General features: G+C 45.9%; 1 protein-coding gene across 1 annotated transcript in view; it reads right to left on the bottom strand.

Annotated features, from left to right (window-relative positions):
* Nucleotides 1–15,104, bottom strand: part of LOC106574248 (cyclin-dependent kinase 15) — a 28,045-nt gene extending 12,941 nt beyond the window's left edge. Inside the window, exons 1-7 of the mRNA XM_082962854.1 lie at nucleotides 14,504–15,104; nucleotides 9,143–9,174; nucleotides 5,081–5,221; nucleotides 4,287–4,381; nucleotides 1,488–1,567; nucleotides 1,183–1,340; nucleotides 908–1,031 (exon numbers count right to left, since the gene is read on the bottom strand). Coding sequence (XP_082818980.1) covers nucleotides 908–1,031; nucleotides 1,183–1,340; nucleotides 1,488–1,567; nucleotides 4,287–4,381; nucleotides 5,081–5,221; nucleotides 9,143–9,174; nucleotides 14,504–14,549 — 676 coding nt within the window. The 5' untranslated portion in view covers nucleotides 14,550–15,104. The remainder of the gene's footprint in view (nucleotides 1–907; nucleotides 1,032–1,182; nucleotides 1,341–1,487; nucleotides 1,568–4,286; nucleotides 4,382–5,080; nucleotides 5,222–9,142; nucleotides 9,175–14,503) is intronic.
* Nucleotides 15,105–16,561: the final 1,457 nt, after the last annotated feature.

Here is a 16,561-nt window from a genome sequence, read left to right as displayed (position 1 = left end):
TGGACAAGCCAGAACTTAAGAGGCTGTGGAGGGGTTGGCTAGGGTTAGGTTTGAACCGGGATGTAGATATGAAGCTAGGGTTAGGTTTGAACCGGGATGTGGATATGAAGCTAGGGTTAGGGTTGTGGTTGAGGCTAGGGTGAGGTTTGAACCGGGATGTGGATATGAAGCTAGGGTTAGGGTTGTGGTTGAGGCTAGGCTTAGGTTTGAACCGGGATGTGGATATGAAGCTAGGGTTAGGGTTGTGGTTGAGGCTAGGGTTAGGTTTGAACCGGGATGTGGATATGAAGCTAGGGTTAGGTTTGAACCGGGATGTGGATATGAAGCTAGGGTTAGGGTTGTGGTTGAGGCTAGGGTTAGGTTTGAACCGGGATGTGGATATGAAGCTAGGGTTAGGGTTGTGGTTGAGGCTAGGGTTAGGTTTGAACCGGGATGTGGATATGAAGCTAGGGTTAGGGTTGTGGTTGAGGCTAGGGTTAGGTTTGAACCGGGATGTGGATATGAAGCTAGGGTTAGGGTTGTGGTTGAGGCTAGGGTTAGGTTTGAACCGGGATGTGGATATGAAGCTAGGGTTAGGGTTGTGGTTGAGGCTAGGGTTAGGTTTGAACCGGGATGTGGATATGAAGCTAGGGTTAGGGTTGTGGTTGAGGCTAGGGTTAGGGTAGAACCGGGATGTGGACATGAAGCTAGGGTTAGGTTTGAACCGGGATGTGGATATGAAGCTAGGGTTAGGGTTGTGGTTGAGGCTAGGGTTAGGGTAGAACTGGGATGTGGACATGAAGCTAGGGTTAGGGTTGTGGTTGAGGGTTAGTGTTGAGTCGGGGTGTGGACATGAAACTAGGATTAGGGTTAGGGTTGAGGTTAGGCTTGAACCAGAATGTGGACATGAAGCTAGGGTTTGGTTTACCGAAGTCGGACAGTTTGAGCTCCCCCAGGTAGCTGATGAGCAGGTTCTGGGGTTTGAGGTCCCGGTGCAGGATCCTCCGACCGTGGATGTAGGACAGACCCCGCAGCAGCTGGAACATGAAGATCTGATGGACACACAGACAGACAGACATGCAGGAAGAGTATGGTCAATGGTGAACAATTAAAACAATTGAAAGAGCAGAGGACAGGTTTTAGGGTGAGTGGGAAAAGATATGGTATTTGTTGAGGTTCTGTTTATCGAAATATTGAACTTACCCTGACATTGTAGGAATGCAGGCCCCCCGGGTGCTGCTTCATATACTCAGCCAAGTCTGTTTGTACGTACTCAAAGACAAATGTGAGTGCCTCTTTGGTGTGGATGATGTCATGGAGCAGGACAATGTTGGCGTGTTTCAGGCCTTTCAGGAGGGACGCTGGACAGACAGGCACAGAGCTAATAATAATTCACTTTGTTCACAGTGGAAATGGAATTTGATAAGCACATGCGATTCTTCTAAACATGCTAAAGCTAACATGACTGTTTCTCATGTTCAGCATGGGCCTACTGGAAAAGCTCTCACCCTCTCGGATGGCAGTGAATGGTACGCCTTCTTCAGTCTTCATACGGATCACCTTCAAGGCCACCAGGTGCCCGTTTATCCTGAGGGCAGAGTAGAGGAGAGTAACAGAGAGAGTTAACATCCCATGGCTCAGTTATGGTGAGAGAGGATATAGACAAATACAGTAATACAGGCAAATACAGTAATCTATTATAATTTATAACAGAGAGATACAATTCATGACCTCATTAAATGTCAAGAAAAACACAATCGAACCTCACCCTCCATTTCTGCATTGCTGCCAACCAATCAAATCACATCTCCTACCTGACCGAAAAACTCCTATCTTAGTGCAGCTGTGGCTTTTGGCAGCTCTCTGCCTGGTCTTCTGGAGTCTGACTGGATGAGTTAATAAAGCTCTCTGCCTGGTCTTCTGGAGTCTGACTGGATGAGTTAATAAAGCTCTCTGCCTGGTCTTCTGGAGTCTGACTGGATGAGTTAATAAAGCTCTCTGCCTGGTCTTCTGGAGTCTGACTAGATGAGTTAATAAAGCTCTCTGCCTGGTCTTCTGGAGTCTGACTAGATGAGTTAATAAAGCTCTCTGCCTGGTCTTCTGGAGTCTGACTGGATGAGTTAATAAAGCTCTCTGCCTGGTCTTCTGGAGTCTGACTGGATGAGTTAATAAAGCTCTCTGCCTGGTCTTCTGGAGTCTGACTGGATGAGTTAATAAAGCTCTCTGCCTGGTCTTCTGGAGTCTGACTAGATGAGTTAATAAAGCTCTCTGCCTGGTCTTCTGGAGTCTGACTGGATGAGTTAATAAAGCTCTCTGCCTGGTCTTCTGGAGTCTGACTGGATGAGTTAATAAAGCTCTCTGCCTGGTCTTCTGGAGTCTGACTGGATGAGTTAATAAAGCTCTCTGCCTGGTCTTCTGGAGTCTGACTGGATGAGTTAATAAAGCTCTCTGCCTGGTCTTCTGGAGTCTGACTGGATGAGTTAATAAAGCTCTCTGCCTGGTCTTCTGGAGTCTGACTGGATGAGTTAATAAAGCTCTCTGCCTGGTCTTCTGGAGTCTGACTGGATGAGTTAATAAAGCTCTCTTCCTGGTCTTCTGGAGTCTGACTGGATGAGTTAATAAAGCTCTCTGCCTGGTCTTCTGGAGTCTGACTGGATGAGTTAATAAAGCTCTCTGCCTGGTCTTCTGGAGTCTGACTGGATGAGTTAATTAAGCTCTCTGCCTGGTCTTCTGGAGTCTGACTGGATGAGTTAATAAAGCTCTCTGCCTGGTCTTCTGGAGTCTGACTGGATGAGTTAATAAAGCTCTCTGCCTGGTCTTCTGGAGTCTGACTGGATGAGTTAATAAAGCTCTCTGCCTGGTCTTCTGGAGTCTGACTGGATGAGTTAATAAAGCTCTCTTCCTGGTCTTCTGGAGTCTGACTGGATGAGTTAATAAAGCTCTCTGCCTGGTCTTCTGGAGTCTGACTGGATGAGTTAATAAAGCTCTCTGCCTGGTCTTCTGGAGTCTGACTGGATGAGTTAATAAAGCTCTCTGCCTGGTCTTCTGGAGTCTGACTGGATGAGTTAATAAAGCTCTCTGCCTGGTCTTCTGGAGTCTGACTGGATGAGTTAATAAAGCTCTCTGCCTGGTCTTCTGGAGTCTGACTGGATGAGTTAATAAAGCTCTCTGCCTGGTCTTCTGGAGTCTGACTGGATGAGTTAATAAAGCTCTCTGCCTGGTCTTCTGGAGTCTGACTGGATGAGTTAATAAAGCTCTCTGCCTGGTCTTCTGGAGTCTGACTGGATGAGTTAATAAAGCTCTCTGCCTGGTCTTCTGGAGTCTGACTAGATGAGTTAATAAAGCTCTCTGCCTGGTCTTCTGGAGTCTGACTGGATGAGTTAATAAAGCTCTCTGCCCTGAACACTAGCATAACGTCACCAAAGATTTGTATAACTAAAGCAAGACAGACCACAGCCTGTCGTTTCAAATGGAAACAAATGAGTCATAGTGGGCAGAGCAAGGAGGTAGGCAGAGCCAAGCACAAGCTGGCGAGATCCTATTGTCACGTTCTAGCACACATTTGCATATTTCCGTTAGGGAAAGCCTACTCTGTGAAGTGTGCGTGTGCAATAACTAAATAACTACATTTGCCTTCTAAACAAGGGTAAAGTCTACAAAACTTAGTCCACTCTATTTGTAACAGATTATACTTTTGGGAACCATAAACTGTAGTATTGAGATCAAATGTTTAATTGTCAGCCAAAATCCATCTCGTTCCATCTCCCACTGCCGGCCACTGGGCTTCCTCTCAATACCATATTTGGTTGTGACTGGAAACGCCAAGCGGATGCTTCACATTTAAACATCCGGTGAAACATCTGTTCTATCTGTGACGTGACCTCTGTCAGCCTCCACTGTGTGCTGTTTGACCGTATAAAGTGAAACCACTGTGAAAGGCTTTATACGCTCTGTGCTCGTTAGTGTAGAACCGTCCAACAGACATTCACAAAAAACCTTGTCCTTCGTCAAACAAACAGCACAGGGGACAAATAGGGCCAGTCAAATCAATACCAGCTGACATAGCGGTTTAGTTTGTTGGGGTAATATAAAAGATGTGTCATATATGAATGACTACACTGACCTATTGGACGTTGTCAGGGTGGGTGACGTAATTACTGAGCTGTTCATCACTGTTGAGTTGTGCTAATGTCTTATAGCTTATAGCACCTGTACTGACTTCAGATTCCGCTTGCTCTTTGGGGTCAAGGTCGTGTTACTGTATAAGCACTTGATGACAACTGATTGATTGATTGATTGATACTGACCGGCTGATTCCCTTGTAGACTGTAGCGTATGTCCCCTCTCCTATCTTCTCCAGGTTCAGGTAGGAGTTAGCTGTGCCAAACTGTAGGCCTGTTTTCTGTGAGGACGGACACGAGTGTGTTAGGTGGGGTAAGGTGCCAACCTCAAACATTTGCAGTACATCTTCATATTGACAGAGTGAGGTAACTGCAGGTACATTACAGATATAACCAGGTGCCACCTACCTCACCGAGCCTGATCCCAGATCTGTTTGTACTATCTTGCCAAATCCTAAAGGCATTGTCACACACCATAGTAATCATACAGGTGCATCAAAGCTGGGACCGAGTGACTGAAAAATTGCTTCTATCTCAAGGCCATCAGACTGTTAAACAGCCATCACTAACACAGAGAGGCTGCTGCCTGACTTGAAATCATTGGCCACTCTAACAAATGGATCACTAGTCACTTTATTAATGACACTTTAATAATGATGTTACATATCTTGCATTACTCACCCCACAGGTATATACTGTATTTTATACCATCTATTGCATCTTGCCTATGCCGCTCGGTCATGGCTCATCCATATATTTATATGTACATATTCTTATTCCATCCCTTTACTTAGATTTGTGTGTATTAGGTAGTTGTTGTGTACTTGTTAGATTACTTGTTAGATATTACTGCATTGTCGGAACTAGAAGCACAAGCATTTCGCTACACCTGCAATAACATCTGCTAACCATTTGTATGTGACCAATAACATTTGATTTGATAACAGATCTGGGATCAGGCTAAACTTCCCAGTGCTCACCCATTGGAAGTCCTGATCGAAACTCTTTCCTCCCATAGGGTCACTGTTGCTGCGTCCTCTCTGGGCCGTCAGCTGGCGGATCTGCAGCGTGTGGAACCAGTGAGGCTGGGGCTTGGAGTAGGACGGGTCTGCCTCATCCAACTGGCCAGGTGAAGGAGAGAGAATAGAGAGAGACAGGAGAGAGAGAGTGGTGGATGCAAATAAACACATGGCAGACGAAAGAGAGAGAGCGCGAGAGAGAGAAAAGAAAGAGAGACAGACAGAGACAGATAGACACAGAAAGACAGACACAAGAGGCAATATGAGGAGACTGTTATGGGTTGAAAAGTTTCTCAGCCTCCCCACTAACTGTGGCTAACAACATGAAAGACACAGAGAACGCTGAGTATACAAAACATTAAGATCACCTGCTCTTTCCATGACATATGCTGACCAGGTAAATCCAGGTGAAAGCGATGATCCCTTGTTGATGTCAGTGTACAGTCGTGGCCAAAAGTTTTGAGAATGACACAAATATTAATTTTCACAAAGTCTGCTACCTCAGTTTGTATGATGGCAATTTGCATATACTCCAGAATGTTATGAAGAGTGATCAGATGAATTGCAATTAATTGCAAAGTCCCTCTTTGCCATGCAAATGAACAGAATCCCCCAAAAACATTTCCACTGCATTTCAGCCCTGCAACAAAAGGACCAGCTGACATCATGTCAGTGATTCTCTCGTTAACACAGGTGTGAGTGTTGACGAGGACAAGGCTGGAGATCACTCTGTCATGCTGACTGAGTTCGAATAACAGACTGGAAGCTTCAAAAGGAGGGTGTTGCTTGGATTCATTGTTCTTCCTCTTTCAACCATGGTTACCTGCAAGGAAACACGTGCCGTCATCATTGCTTTCCACAAAAAGGGCTTCACAGGCAAGGATATTGCTGCCAGTAAGATTGCACCTAAATCAACCATTTATTGGATCATCAAGAACTTCAAGGAGAGCGGTTCAATTGTTGTGAAGAAGGCTTCAGGGCGCCCATGAAAGTCCAGCAAGCGCCAGGACCGTCTCCTAAAGTTGATTCAGCTGCGGGATCGGGGCACCACCAGTACAGAGCTTGCTCAGGAATGGCAGCAGGCAGGTGTGAGTGCATCTGCACACACAGTGAGGTGAAGACTTTTGGAGGATGGCCTGATGTCAAGAAGGGCAGCAAAGAAGCCACTTCTTTCCAGGAAAAACATCAGGGACAGACTGATATTCTGCAAAAGGTACAGGGATTGGACTGCTGAGGACTGGGGTAAAGTCATTTTCTCTGATGAATCCCCTTTCCGATTGTTTGGGGCATCCGGAAAAAAGCTTGTCCGCAGAAGACAAGGTGAGCGCCAACAGTAAAGCATCCTGAGACCATTCATGTGTGGTGTTGCTTCTCAGCCAAGGGAGTGGGCTCACTCACAATTTTGCCAAAGACGACAGCCATGAATAAAGAATGGTACCAACACATCCTCCGAGAGCAACTTCTCCCAACCATCCAGGAACAGTTTGGTGACAAACAATGCCTTTTCCAGCATGATGGAGCACCTTGCCATAAGGCAAAAGTGATAACTAAGTGGCTGGGGGAACAAAACATCGATATTTTGGGTCAATGGCCAGGAAACTCCCCAGACCTTAATCCCATTGAGAACTTGTGGTCAATCCTCAAGAGGTGGTTGGACAAACAAAAAAAACACAAATTCCTAATTTTTGGTATACTCAGTGTAAAAGTCACAGTAGAGTACAGGACGTTTCAATGTGAGCTGTGCTGATACAGAGGCCTGTGATGTCCCATGGGAACATCATCCATCACCTCACCACCGCCAGGGTCCTACGCTACTCAATGGAATTGATTTCCTCTGTTCTTGTCGACGGCACCTTTTTCCAAAAATACATTCGTTAGACACGGCAGAACGTGTGTTGAGGATTCCCTGAATGTTGTGGACAGGCGTGGGCAAAGAAAGGGCCAAGAGAGACAGGCAGCCCGCTGTTGTGATGACATCTATTATTGTAACTGGCCATCTTGTAGCTAGTCAGCTAGAATACATTACCCACCAGCTTTGTTTACAACTTTGGCATAAAAACAAAAACTCACAAGCTAGCTGAAAGAATCCCTGGCTACCCCGAGAGAAAAGGTTACTGTCAATGCCGATTTAGGAGTGTTTTCCCCTAGAGAGAATTCCCCGTCGGGGGCATACCATTGAACCTAATTGATGTGTGCACAGGACATATCCTTAAAGTCACGACAACATTGACATCATGTGACACTCAGTGTTAGTGTGATAATCCAAGGACACCGACAGTAATAACACAGTGGCACCAGCCATCACCCTAACCAAGCCTGCAGAATCAGACCGACACACACACACATGCCCACTGCTACCTCAGCAGACGGTAAGGACGCGAACACTCCTGCTCTTGGGAGATGGGGGCTCCTCCATTCCCTCCTCCTCCTTCTCCTTCTCCCCTCCTCCTTCTCCTCCTCCCCTCTTTCTCCATCTTTTTCGACCATAACACAGCACCAGCAGCAACTCCGGGCTCACCGAGTAGCTGTGGCCCTGACTCTCCATCTCAAATCCTCCATCTTCCTCTCCCTCCTCTCTCACTTCCTAGGCACTTTCTCTCTCCTCCCTATCCTTCCCTTCTCTCGGTCTCTCTTTCTTTCCTGTTTTCGGTGCGGTGGGTTGGCCCTGAAGCTCATATGACAAGCATGAGTCTGGCTCCAGGGGTACAGTCCCATGACCCTATCCCAGTAGCAGATAAACGGAAACACCATGTAACTCGACCTAATTTGAAGCAAGAGTGTACATTCAAGTCAGCACAAGCTGAAGAAGAGACGACAAGTGTGTCTCGGTGTGCGTGTGTGAAGAGAGATGCAAAGGGAAGGGGACAGAGAGGAACTCATGGAGGGAAATCTAATTTGAGTGTTTTATATGAATTAACATTCTATTTCTGTTCCATTTAGGGTGTTGGTGGAGGGGGGAAGGAGTTCTGTCTCATTTCCTCTACACACCACTGGAGTCTTCTTCTCTGGTATTTATTTCAATGGAATCCCAAATATTTGCATGGGGCATTCTGAATACAATACAGTGAGTGATTGATAGAATTCCTCCATTATCCCTCAACCTCCATCCCTCATTGCTCCTCCACCCCTCCAGAAAGTCTTGGCGTGCCGAAAACACAGTTTGAGGCCTAACACCAGCTAGCTACAGATCCAATCCAGCCTGTATGAGGGCGAGGTGTGAGGACTGAGGAGGATTGCGTGTGAGAGGAGATACCAGCGGGGGAAAACAGACTCCCACAGAGCTGCCATAACCTGCCAATCTGACCCACTAACAGCTTTTACTGTTTGTGGTTCACTTTCCCCGTTTTCCTAAAACAGGTTTCCATCCCGTCAAACATTTTCTTAACTGCATACATAACATTTCTGTGCTGGTTTTGGAGGACACGGGGCAGTTAGTACCACCACATAATGATGCTTTTTGTGAGTGCTGAGTGGTCCACGTAGGGCAGCAGCAAATGGGAATTAGCTCCATAAAGAGTGTAATTACAGTTTTAATAGTCGAGGGCAGGGCAGGCTAGGATGTAGAGCTCAGAGGGGAGGCAAGGCTATTTTTGTCTCGCTTTCTTTTCAGAGACGTAGAATGTCGAATCTCACGGTGCTCTTTCCGCTATGGGGAGGAGACAGGACTTAATGGCCCTTGAAATGAAATGCCTCTCCAACTTCAACGGGAGCGGGAGCAACGCTGAGTGGTGGTGGTGGTGGAGTGTGTCTATGTGTCTACAGCCTGCCTGCCTCCCTCCCTCCCTCCCTCTCTCTCATGCTCCATCTCCTCCACCCACTCTTCTCAGCAGGGGGCAGTGTTGACTATTCTGTTCATCTTCTCTCTCCCCAGGAGGGACGGAGGACGCCAGAGAGAAACAGAGAGAGGGAACAACAAAGTACATCTAACTGTCTAAAACTCTTGTGATACATAGTCGAATCTCACCCTTAAAAATAGTATTTCGTAAGTGTTTCAGTCACAGACAATAACATAGGGTATCTTACCTCCTCATATCCCAGCTGTCTTTGCTTCAGACCTGCCAGGAACAAAAGACAGAAAGAGTGAACACTTGTTAAGAACACTTGGATAGAACACTGGTTAGAACACTATGATAGAACCCTTGGATAGAACACATGGTTGGAACACTTGGTTAGAAAACTTGGATAGAACACTTGGAAACAACATTTGGACCAAACCATAAACTTTAAGGTCCTGTGTTACAAGGATGCTACAATGTCTACTGCTGCTATCGTTGCTTTATAATGCTGAATTCAGCTGAAGATATAATTTAACGTTAAGTCCACTGTGGTAAAAATTGTGTAGCTGGGAGATTCTAATGGAATGTGAAAAGTGGAGCAGGGATGTTAAATGAGAGAGGAGTGGAACAGGGAAGGAAGGAGAGGAGGAGGAGGGAGAGGAAGAGGATGAGTGACAGGAGGAAGAGATGAAAATGTGTGCGTGTGACATGTGAGTGATGATGATAATATAAGTTGGGGAGTGTGAGACAGAAGAGAGACACGGACAGACAGAGACACAGAGAGACTTGGAGAGAGAGACAGAGAGACAGAGAGAGACAGAGACACAGAGAGACAGAGACACAGAGAGACAGCGACACAGAGAGACAGAGACACAGAGAGACAGAGACACAGAGAGACAGAGACACAGAGAGACAGAGACACAGAGAGACAGAGAGAGACAGAGACACAGAGACACAGAGACTTGGAGAGAGAGAGAGAGAGAGACACAGAGAGACTTGGAGAGAGACTCGGAGAGACAGATACACAGAAAGACTTGGAGAGAGATACAGAGAGACAGAGAAAGGCAGATACACAGAGAGACTTGGAGAGAGACACAGAGAGAGACAGAGACACAGAGAGACTTGGGGAGAGACAGAGAGAGACAGAGACACAGAGAGACACAGAGAGAGACAGAGACACAGACAGATGGGGAGAGAGACAGAAAGAAAGAGAGACACAGAGAGGGAACTTGGAGAGGAGTCTGGGTCAGTAGCTCTTTCTCATATGTGACAGTCAAAGTTTGCAGGAACATGCTCCTTATCTTCTAAATGGGAAGGCATCGCTGTACCCATCCAGACAAGACATTACCTTTAGGGCTGCTTGACTTTAATAACAATAGGCTTTACAGAAAGCCTTATTCCCTGTATAGCAACACATATAGTATTTAAACAGAAAAAGATACTGCAATATAAAACTATAATTGTTTGTCAATAATCAATTTCATATGGGAAATTATTGAGGGTATAAATGTATGTTATTCATATAAAAGCCACATCTATAAATTGACACATTGGATAATTAAACCCATACAAACATGTTCCAGTCTAAATATATTTGTCTTGGAAGAATACAGTACAGCTGGCACATTGCCTTTTCCAACTAACTAAAAGTCCTCTTGGCTCAGCATGTGCAGCCATGGACAAAGTCAAGTTATAATTAGATTGGGTAGAAACTAGGAATGCCAACCAGGAAATGGAGGTCATGATCTCTGCAGTATGTGCAGACATCCTGGGGTAGGGACGTTCTGGTATGACTCTGACTGAAGGGCATTGGACTGAGGTGAGGTAAAGTTGCTACCATAGAAATAGAATCCCTAGAACGGAAGCCTCCCGAGTGGGGCAGCGGTCTAAGGTACTGCATTGCAGTTCTTGAGGAGTCACTACAGACCCGGGTTCGATCCTGGGCTGTGTCACAGCCGGCCGTGACCGGGAGATCCATGAGGCAGCACACAATTGTCCCAGCGTCGTTCAGTTAAGGGGAAGGTTTGGCCGGCCGGGATGTCCTTGTCCCATCGCGCTCTAGCGACTCCTTGTGGCGGGCTGGGCGCCTGCAAGCTGACGACGGTTGCCAGTTTGGCATTTCCTCCGACACTTTGGTGCGGCTGGCTTCCGGGTTAAGCGAGCAGTGTGTCAAGAAGCAGTGTGGCTTGGCGGGTCGTGTTTCGGAGGACGCGTGGCTCTCGACCTTCACCTGACCCGAGTCCGAACGAGAGTTGCAGCGTTGGGACAAGACTGTAACTACCAATTGGGGAGAAAAAGGGGAAAAAGTAGGTTAGGATATTAGGATATTATAGGATATTATATTATAGCCACTAGCTCTGCCTTGGTACAGCACGTCAATGCAGTCAGGGTTATATATGGAGGAGAGATGGAGGCACAGAGAGACAGTCACTCATGCTCCATCACACGCCGAGACGAGCCCACCATTCACCACCTACCCTCCTCCCTCCATTCCTATCCCTCCATCTCGCCCTCATACAGACCCCGTACATACAGATAGCCCTCATCAGTATTCCTGAGGCAGAACAGAGCAGAGCAGAGTGGGCCGTAGCTGTTGGAGGTGGACACTTGTCACAGGAAGGCAGGCAGCATCCAGGCAGCTTGTTAATCCACTACCCACTGGGAGCAGCCTGGGGGGCTCAGAGCCAGGCAGGCATATGTTGACCGGACCGAGCCGCTGTTGCCTTCCAGCCAGGTCTATCAGACAGTCACACACAGATAGACATCACACAGATGGGCACCACACAGATGGGCACCACACAAGTACACCTTGAGGGGTGTCAAAGAAAGTGCAACTTTGTCTATTGTCCAACTCACCCAGAGGGGAGTGGAGGTATTGAGGAGGGGATGAGATGTGTCAGAGAGAGAGAGAGAGAGAGAGAGCGAAGCTGAAAAAGCACACATACACACAGATTGGATTCTTCAAGTACCCACTCCTCAATGAATTGAGGTTGAGGCATATTTGGGGGGGAGTCGATGTGTCATTGACACTCTTATATTGTTTCCTCTGAGCTCTATTGGAATTGGAATGCCCTGTGGTGTCCCCCTCATAGCCAGTCTTAGCCAGTCCTATAGGTTAACCTACACTGGAGCTTTGGTCTTGACACTGTCCTCTATAATCTTACCTCTGGCATACTATCATACTGTGCTGTGTGGGATACATGGAAAATGGCACAAGTAAGTATTGATTCAAGACATGAGTAAACATGCAATCATGTGTAGAAGCAGTGTACTTCGCAGCCTAGTGTACAGACATACTATCAGCGTCTCTGAATAGCGTAGAGATAGGCGCTCGTTTGGACATCCTGTGAGTTGTGCTCCCAGGCCAAGCAGCTGAGCAGTATATCATCCTGATACGAGATCTCTCTCTCTGACAGAAATGTGCAAAGCTCATCCGAGTCTCTTCAGATCAGAGAAAACAACAGTTTCCTTGTTCAAACTGACAGGAGTAGAGAGAGGAGGAACATCGGCTGTCCTGTCTGTGTACGATAACAAAATCACTTAGCACAGTTCTGATTCGAACAACACTCAACCAATGTGGCGGAAACTGGTTAGTGGACGTGCCATTGCATTTGAATTGGCAGTGACCCCTAACAGATTCGCCCTGAGTCTTTTAAAGGACTACAGAGCACTTACTTTATTTTGTTTACACTGCAGCTGTGAGAGTGATGCATTATTCATCTCTGTCTACAGAGACACCAGCATCCTGCTTCCCCAGCTCTATAACAGCACTATAACTACCCTGACTGTATAACAGCACTATAACTACCCTGACTGTATAACAGCACTATAACTACCCTGACTGTATTACAGCACTATAACTACCCTGAGTGTATAACAGCACTATAACTACCCTGAGTGTATAACAGCACTATAACTACCCTGACTGTATAACAGCACTATAACTACCCTGAGTGTATAACAGCACTATAACTACCCTGAGTGTATAACAGCACTATAACTACCCTGAGTGTATAACAGCACTATAACTACCCTGAGTGTATAACAGCACTATAACTACCCTGAGTGTATAACAGCACTATAACTACCCTGACTGTATAACAGCACTATAACTACCCTGACTGTATTACAGCACTATAACTACCCTGAGTGTATAACAGCACTATAACTACCCTGACTGTATAACAGCACTATAACTACCCTGACTGTATTACAGCACTATAACTACCCTGAGTGTATAACAGCACTATAACTACCCTGACTGTATAACAGCACTATAACTACCCTGACTGTATAACAGCACTATAACTACCCTGAGTGTATAACAGCACTATAACTACCCTGAGTGTATAACAGCACTATAACTACCCTGAGTGTATAACAGCACTATAACTACCCTGACTGTATAACAGCACTATAACTACCCTGACTGTATTACAGCACTATAACTACCCTGACTGTATAACAGCACTATAACTACCCTGACTGTATAACAGCACTATAACTACCCTGAGTGTATAACAGCACTATAACTACCCTGACTGTATAACAGCACTATAACTACCCTGAGTGTATAACAGCACTATAACTACCCTGACTGTATAACAGCACTATAACTACCCTGACTGTATAACAGCACTATAACTACCCTGAGTGTATAACAGCACTATAACTACCCTGAGTGTATAACAGCACTATAACTACCCTGAGTGTATAACAGCACTATAACTACCCTGAGTGTATAACAGCACTATAACTACCCTGACTGTATAAGAGCACTATAACTACCCAGTACCCATCCCCCCTGACAACCAACCTCCCCCCTAGGAACTGGAACCACCTGCACCTTGATGCCTTAGCTGTCTACCTTCCCTCCCCCTGACAACCTGCACCCACCCTGGGGGAGATGTGGGTTACCATCTCACTCCTCTCCCGTCTTCTCTCCCACTCAGTGAGAAAAACACATCTTCTGCTTCTTACCTCATCCTTCACCTCTCTCCTCACCCCTTTCCTCTCCCACTTAGTGAGCAAAACACCCCTCTGCTCCCGCTGGGGCTGCCTCTCCTCCTCTCTCCCCTTGTGCTCACATCACCCCTCACATGTCTTCTCTCCTACTTTGGGAGCAAAACAGCCACTTTGCTCATCAGCATTTGTATGCTTTATTCAATAAGCTGTGGGCTTCCTAGCTGCATCTGCAGATCAGCAGTATAACTTGCCAGTCCGTGCCAAGCTACTGACGCTTGGAACAGTCCATTCCCTAGGGGTGCCCGCATCCCTGGAACACGGCAACATACCACTCTACAACACCGACCCTGTTAACAAGCTGCTGCCTGTCATTACCTGTAGAGTGTGTAAGGATAGTTGTCATGCCAACAAGTTAGGTATTGTGTTCCCTAGGTAACATACAGTACATTCCCCATGCAGTGTATCCTGGAATCTGGCATAGTACAAAGATGGAACACATTAAGCATAGCAGGCTACCAATGAGAACTCTGTAAATACTGTTTGTGGGTATGAGGAAGCTTGAGCAAGCACTGCTCGATCCCCTAACCCGACTGGAGCCAGTGTGGTACTGTTTCTAGGGAGGGTAGGTTTGACTGATACTCACCCAGGCGATGGAAAGCCTCCGTGGCTGCTTGTCGTAGGTTCTGCATCCCAGCGTTGGTTCCTGCCTGGTGGTGCTGTGGAACTGCTGTGGAACCGCTATAGAACCTCACTTCCACCCCGGCATCCTTAGAACTGGACCCAGCTACAGCAGCGCTCTCATCTCAGTCACAGCCCCCCCTTGTCTTCAGAAACCTAGGACATAAACAGCTTTAGCAACACAGACAAGATTTTCCTATTTTTCCTCCTTCCTCCTTTTGCCTGAAGGTGCTCTTGCCTCCTCTATTACTCTCTCTGTTTTGCTCTCTCCCTCTCACGATATTGCACTGTATCCTCCCACTCTCTCTTTCCCTTCTTTCTCCCTGTCTCCTCCTGCTGCCAGTTCCTCTGCTGCCTGGGAGACAACATTCAATAGCCAATCAGCGGCGTCAGATAGGAGGCACTGCCCAATGAGCTCTCAGTGGAGGAGAAAGCCAGGGCTGCTGGTGTGTTTTGAAAGGTTGGAGCTTGAGCATTGTGTTCAGGGAGTCACTAATGTGTGTGTGTGTGTGCTGTGGGCAGAAGTGAGCCACACTTTTGATCATCTTCATTCCAATAACTCAAGCATAGATTGGTTTAAAAAAAAAAAACCATCTAATTCGGTACACAGAAACGAGAGGCCGTGAGTAACTTGGTCAAAAAGAATGGCACCGATTGGCCAGTAGTCTCACTTAAACCCTCATATTCGCTGACTCGTTTGACCTCGAGACTTGAAATGTAGGCGTCTTTCCTCATGCTGAACAAATTTGCCTCAAGGACCAGTAAGGTCCATTAGGATAGATTTTCCTCCATCTTGGACATTTTGGAAAACCTGAAAAACATATTCTCATGAACCATATGTCCAAAGAACATCAAGTTTGGTATGTAGGCCCATGGTACATCGCTTAACTTAGTTTGAGAAACGCTTGATTGGTTAAGAGATGGTTGAGTTATTGATAAATCAGGAAATCAGATTGTACATGTCCATTTAAAATAAATCCTTTGTAAATCCACTTCACAATGGTCTATCAACTTGAAACATTGTAGGGTCATCACAGACATTACCACGGTGAACCATGTTAAGTTTTGATTATGTAATGATAATGCTTCGAAAAAACAAGGAAACTATTAACAACTCATTCTTTGCATATGTAACGCTAATGCTCAAAATGATCTGCAATCATCTTCTCCTCATGAACCATACAGTGGCAAGAAAAAGTTTGAACCCATTGGAATTACCAGGATTTCTGCATAAATTTGACATAAAATTCGATCTGCTCTTCATCTAAGTCACAACAATAGACAAACTCAGTGTGCTTAATAACACACAAAATATTGTATTTTTCTTGTCTATATTGAATAAATCATTTAAACATTCACTGTGTAGGTTGGAAAAAGTATGTGAACCCCTAGGCTAATGACTGGAGTCAGGAGTCAACTTACCTGAGTCGAATCAATGAGACGAGATTGGAGATTTTGGTTAGAGCTGCCCTGATGCATAAAAAACACTCACAAAATTTGAGTTTGCTATTCACAAGAATCATTGCCTGATGTGAACCATGCCTCAAACAAAAGAGATCTCAGAAGACCTAAGATTAAGAATTGTTGCCTTGCATAAAGCTGGAAAGGGTTACAAAAGTATCTCTAAAAGTCAGTCCACGGTAAGACAAATTGTCTATAAATTGAGAAATTTCAGCACTGTTGCTACTCTCCCAAGTAGTGGCCGTCCTGCAAAGATGACTGCAAGAGCACAGTGCAGAATGCTCAATGGGGTTAAGAAGAATCCTAGAGTGTCAGCTAAAGACTTACAGAAATCTCTGGAAGATGCTAACATCTCTGTTGACGAGTCTACAATGCGTAAAACACTAAACAAGAATGGTGTTCATGGGAGGACACCATGGAAGAAGCCACTGATTCTAACTATCTCTGAAACTCACTTAGATTATACCTTTGATGATACAGTGGTAGCAATACATGGTTATAAAATCTTCCGAAAAGACAGAAATGCCAACGGAGGCGGTGTTGCGGTCTATACTCAGAACCA

The sequence above is a fragment of the Salmo salar genome, chromosome 16 (assembly GCF_965601325.2).
Source record: "Salmo salar chromosome 16, fSalSal1, whole genome shotgun sequence".
Taxonomy (NCBI): domain Eukaryota; kingdom Metazoa; phylum Chordata; class Actinopteri; order Salmoniformes; family Salmonidae; genus Salmo; species Salmo salar.
Note: the sequence above shows the minus strand (reverse complement) of the source record. Positions and strands in the feature narration are given on the sequence as shown.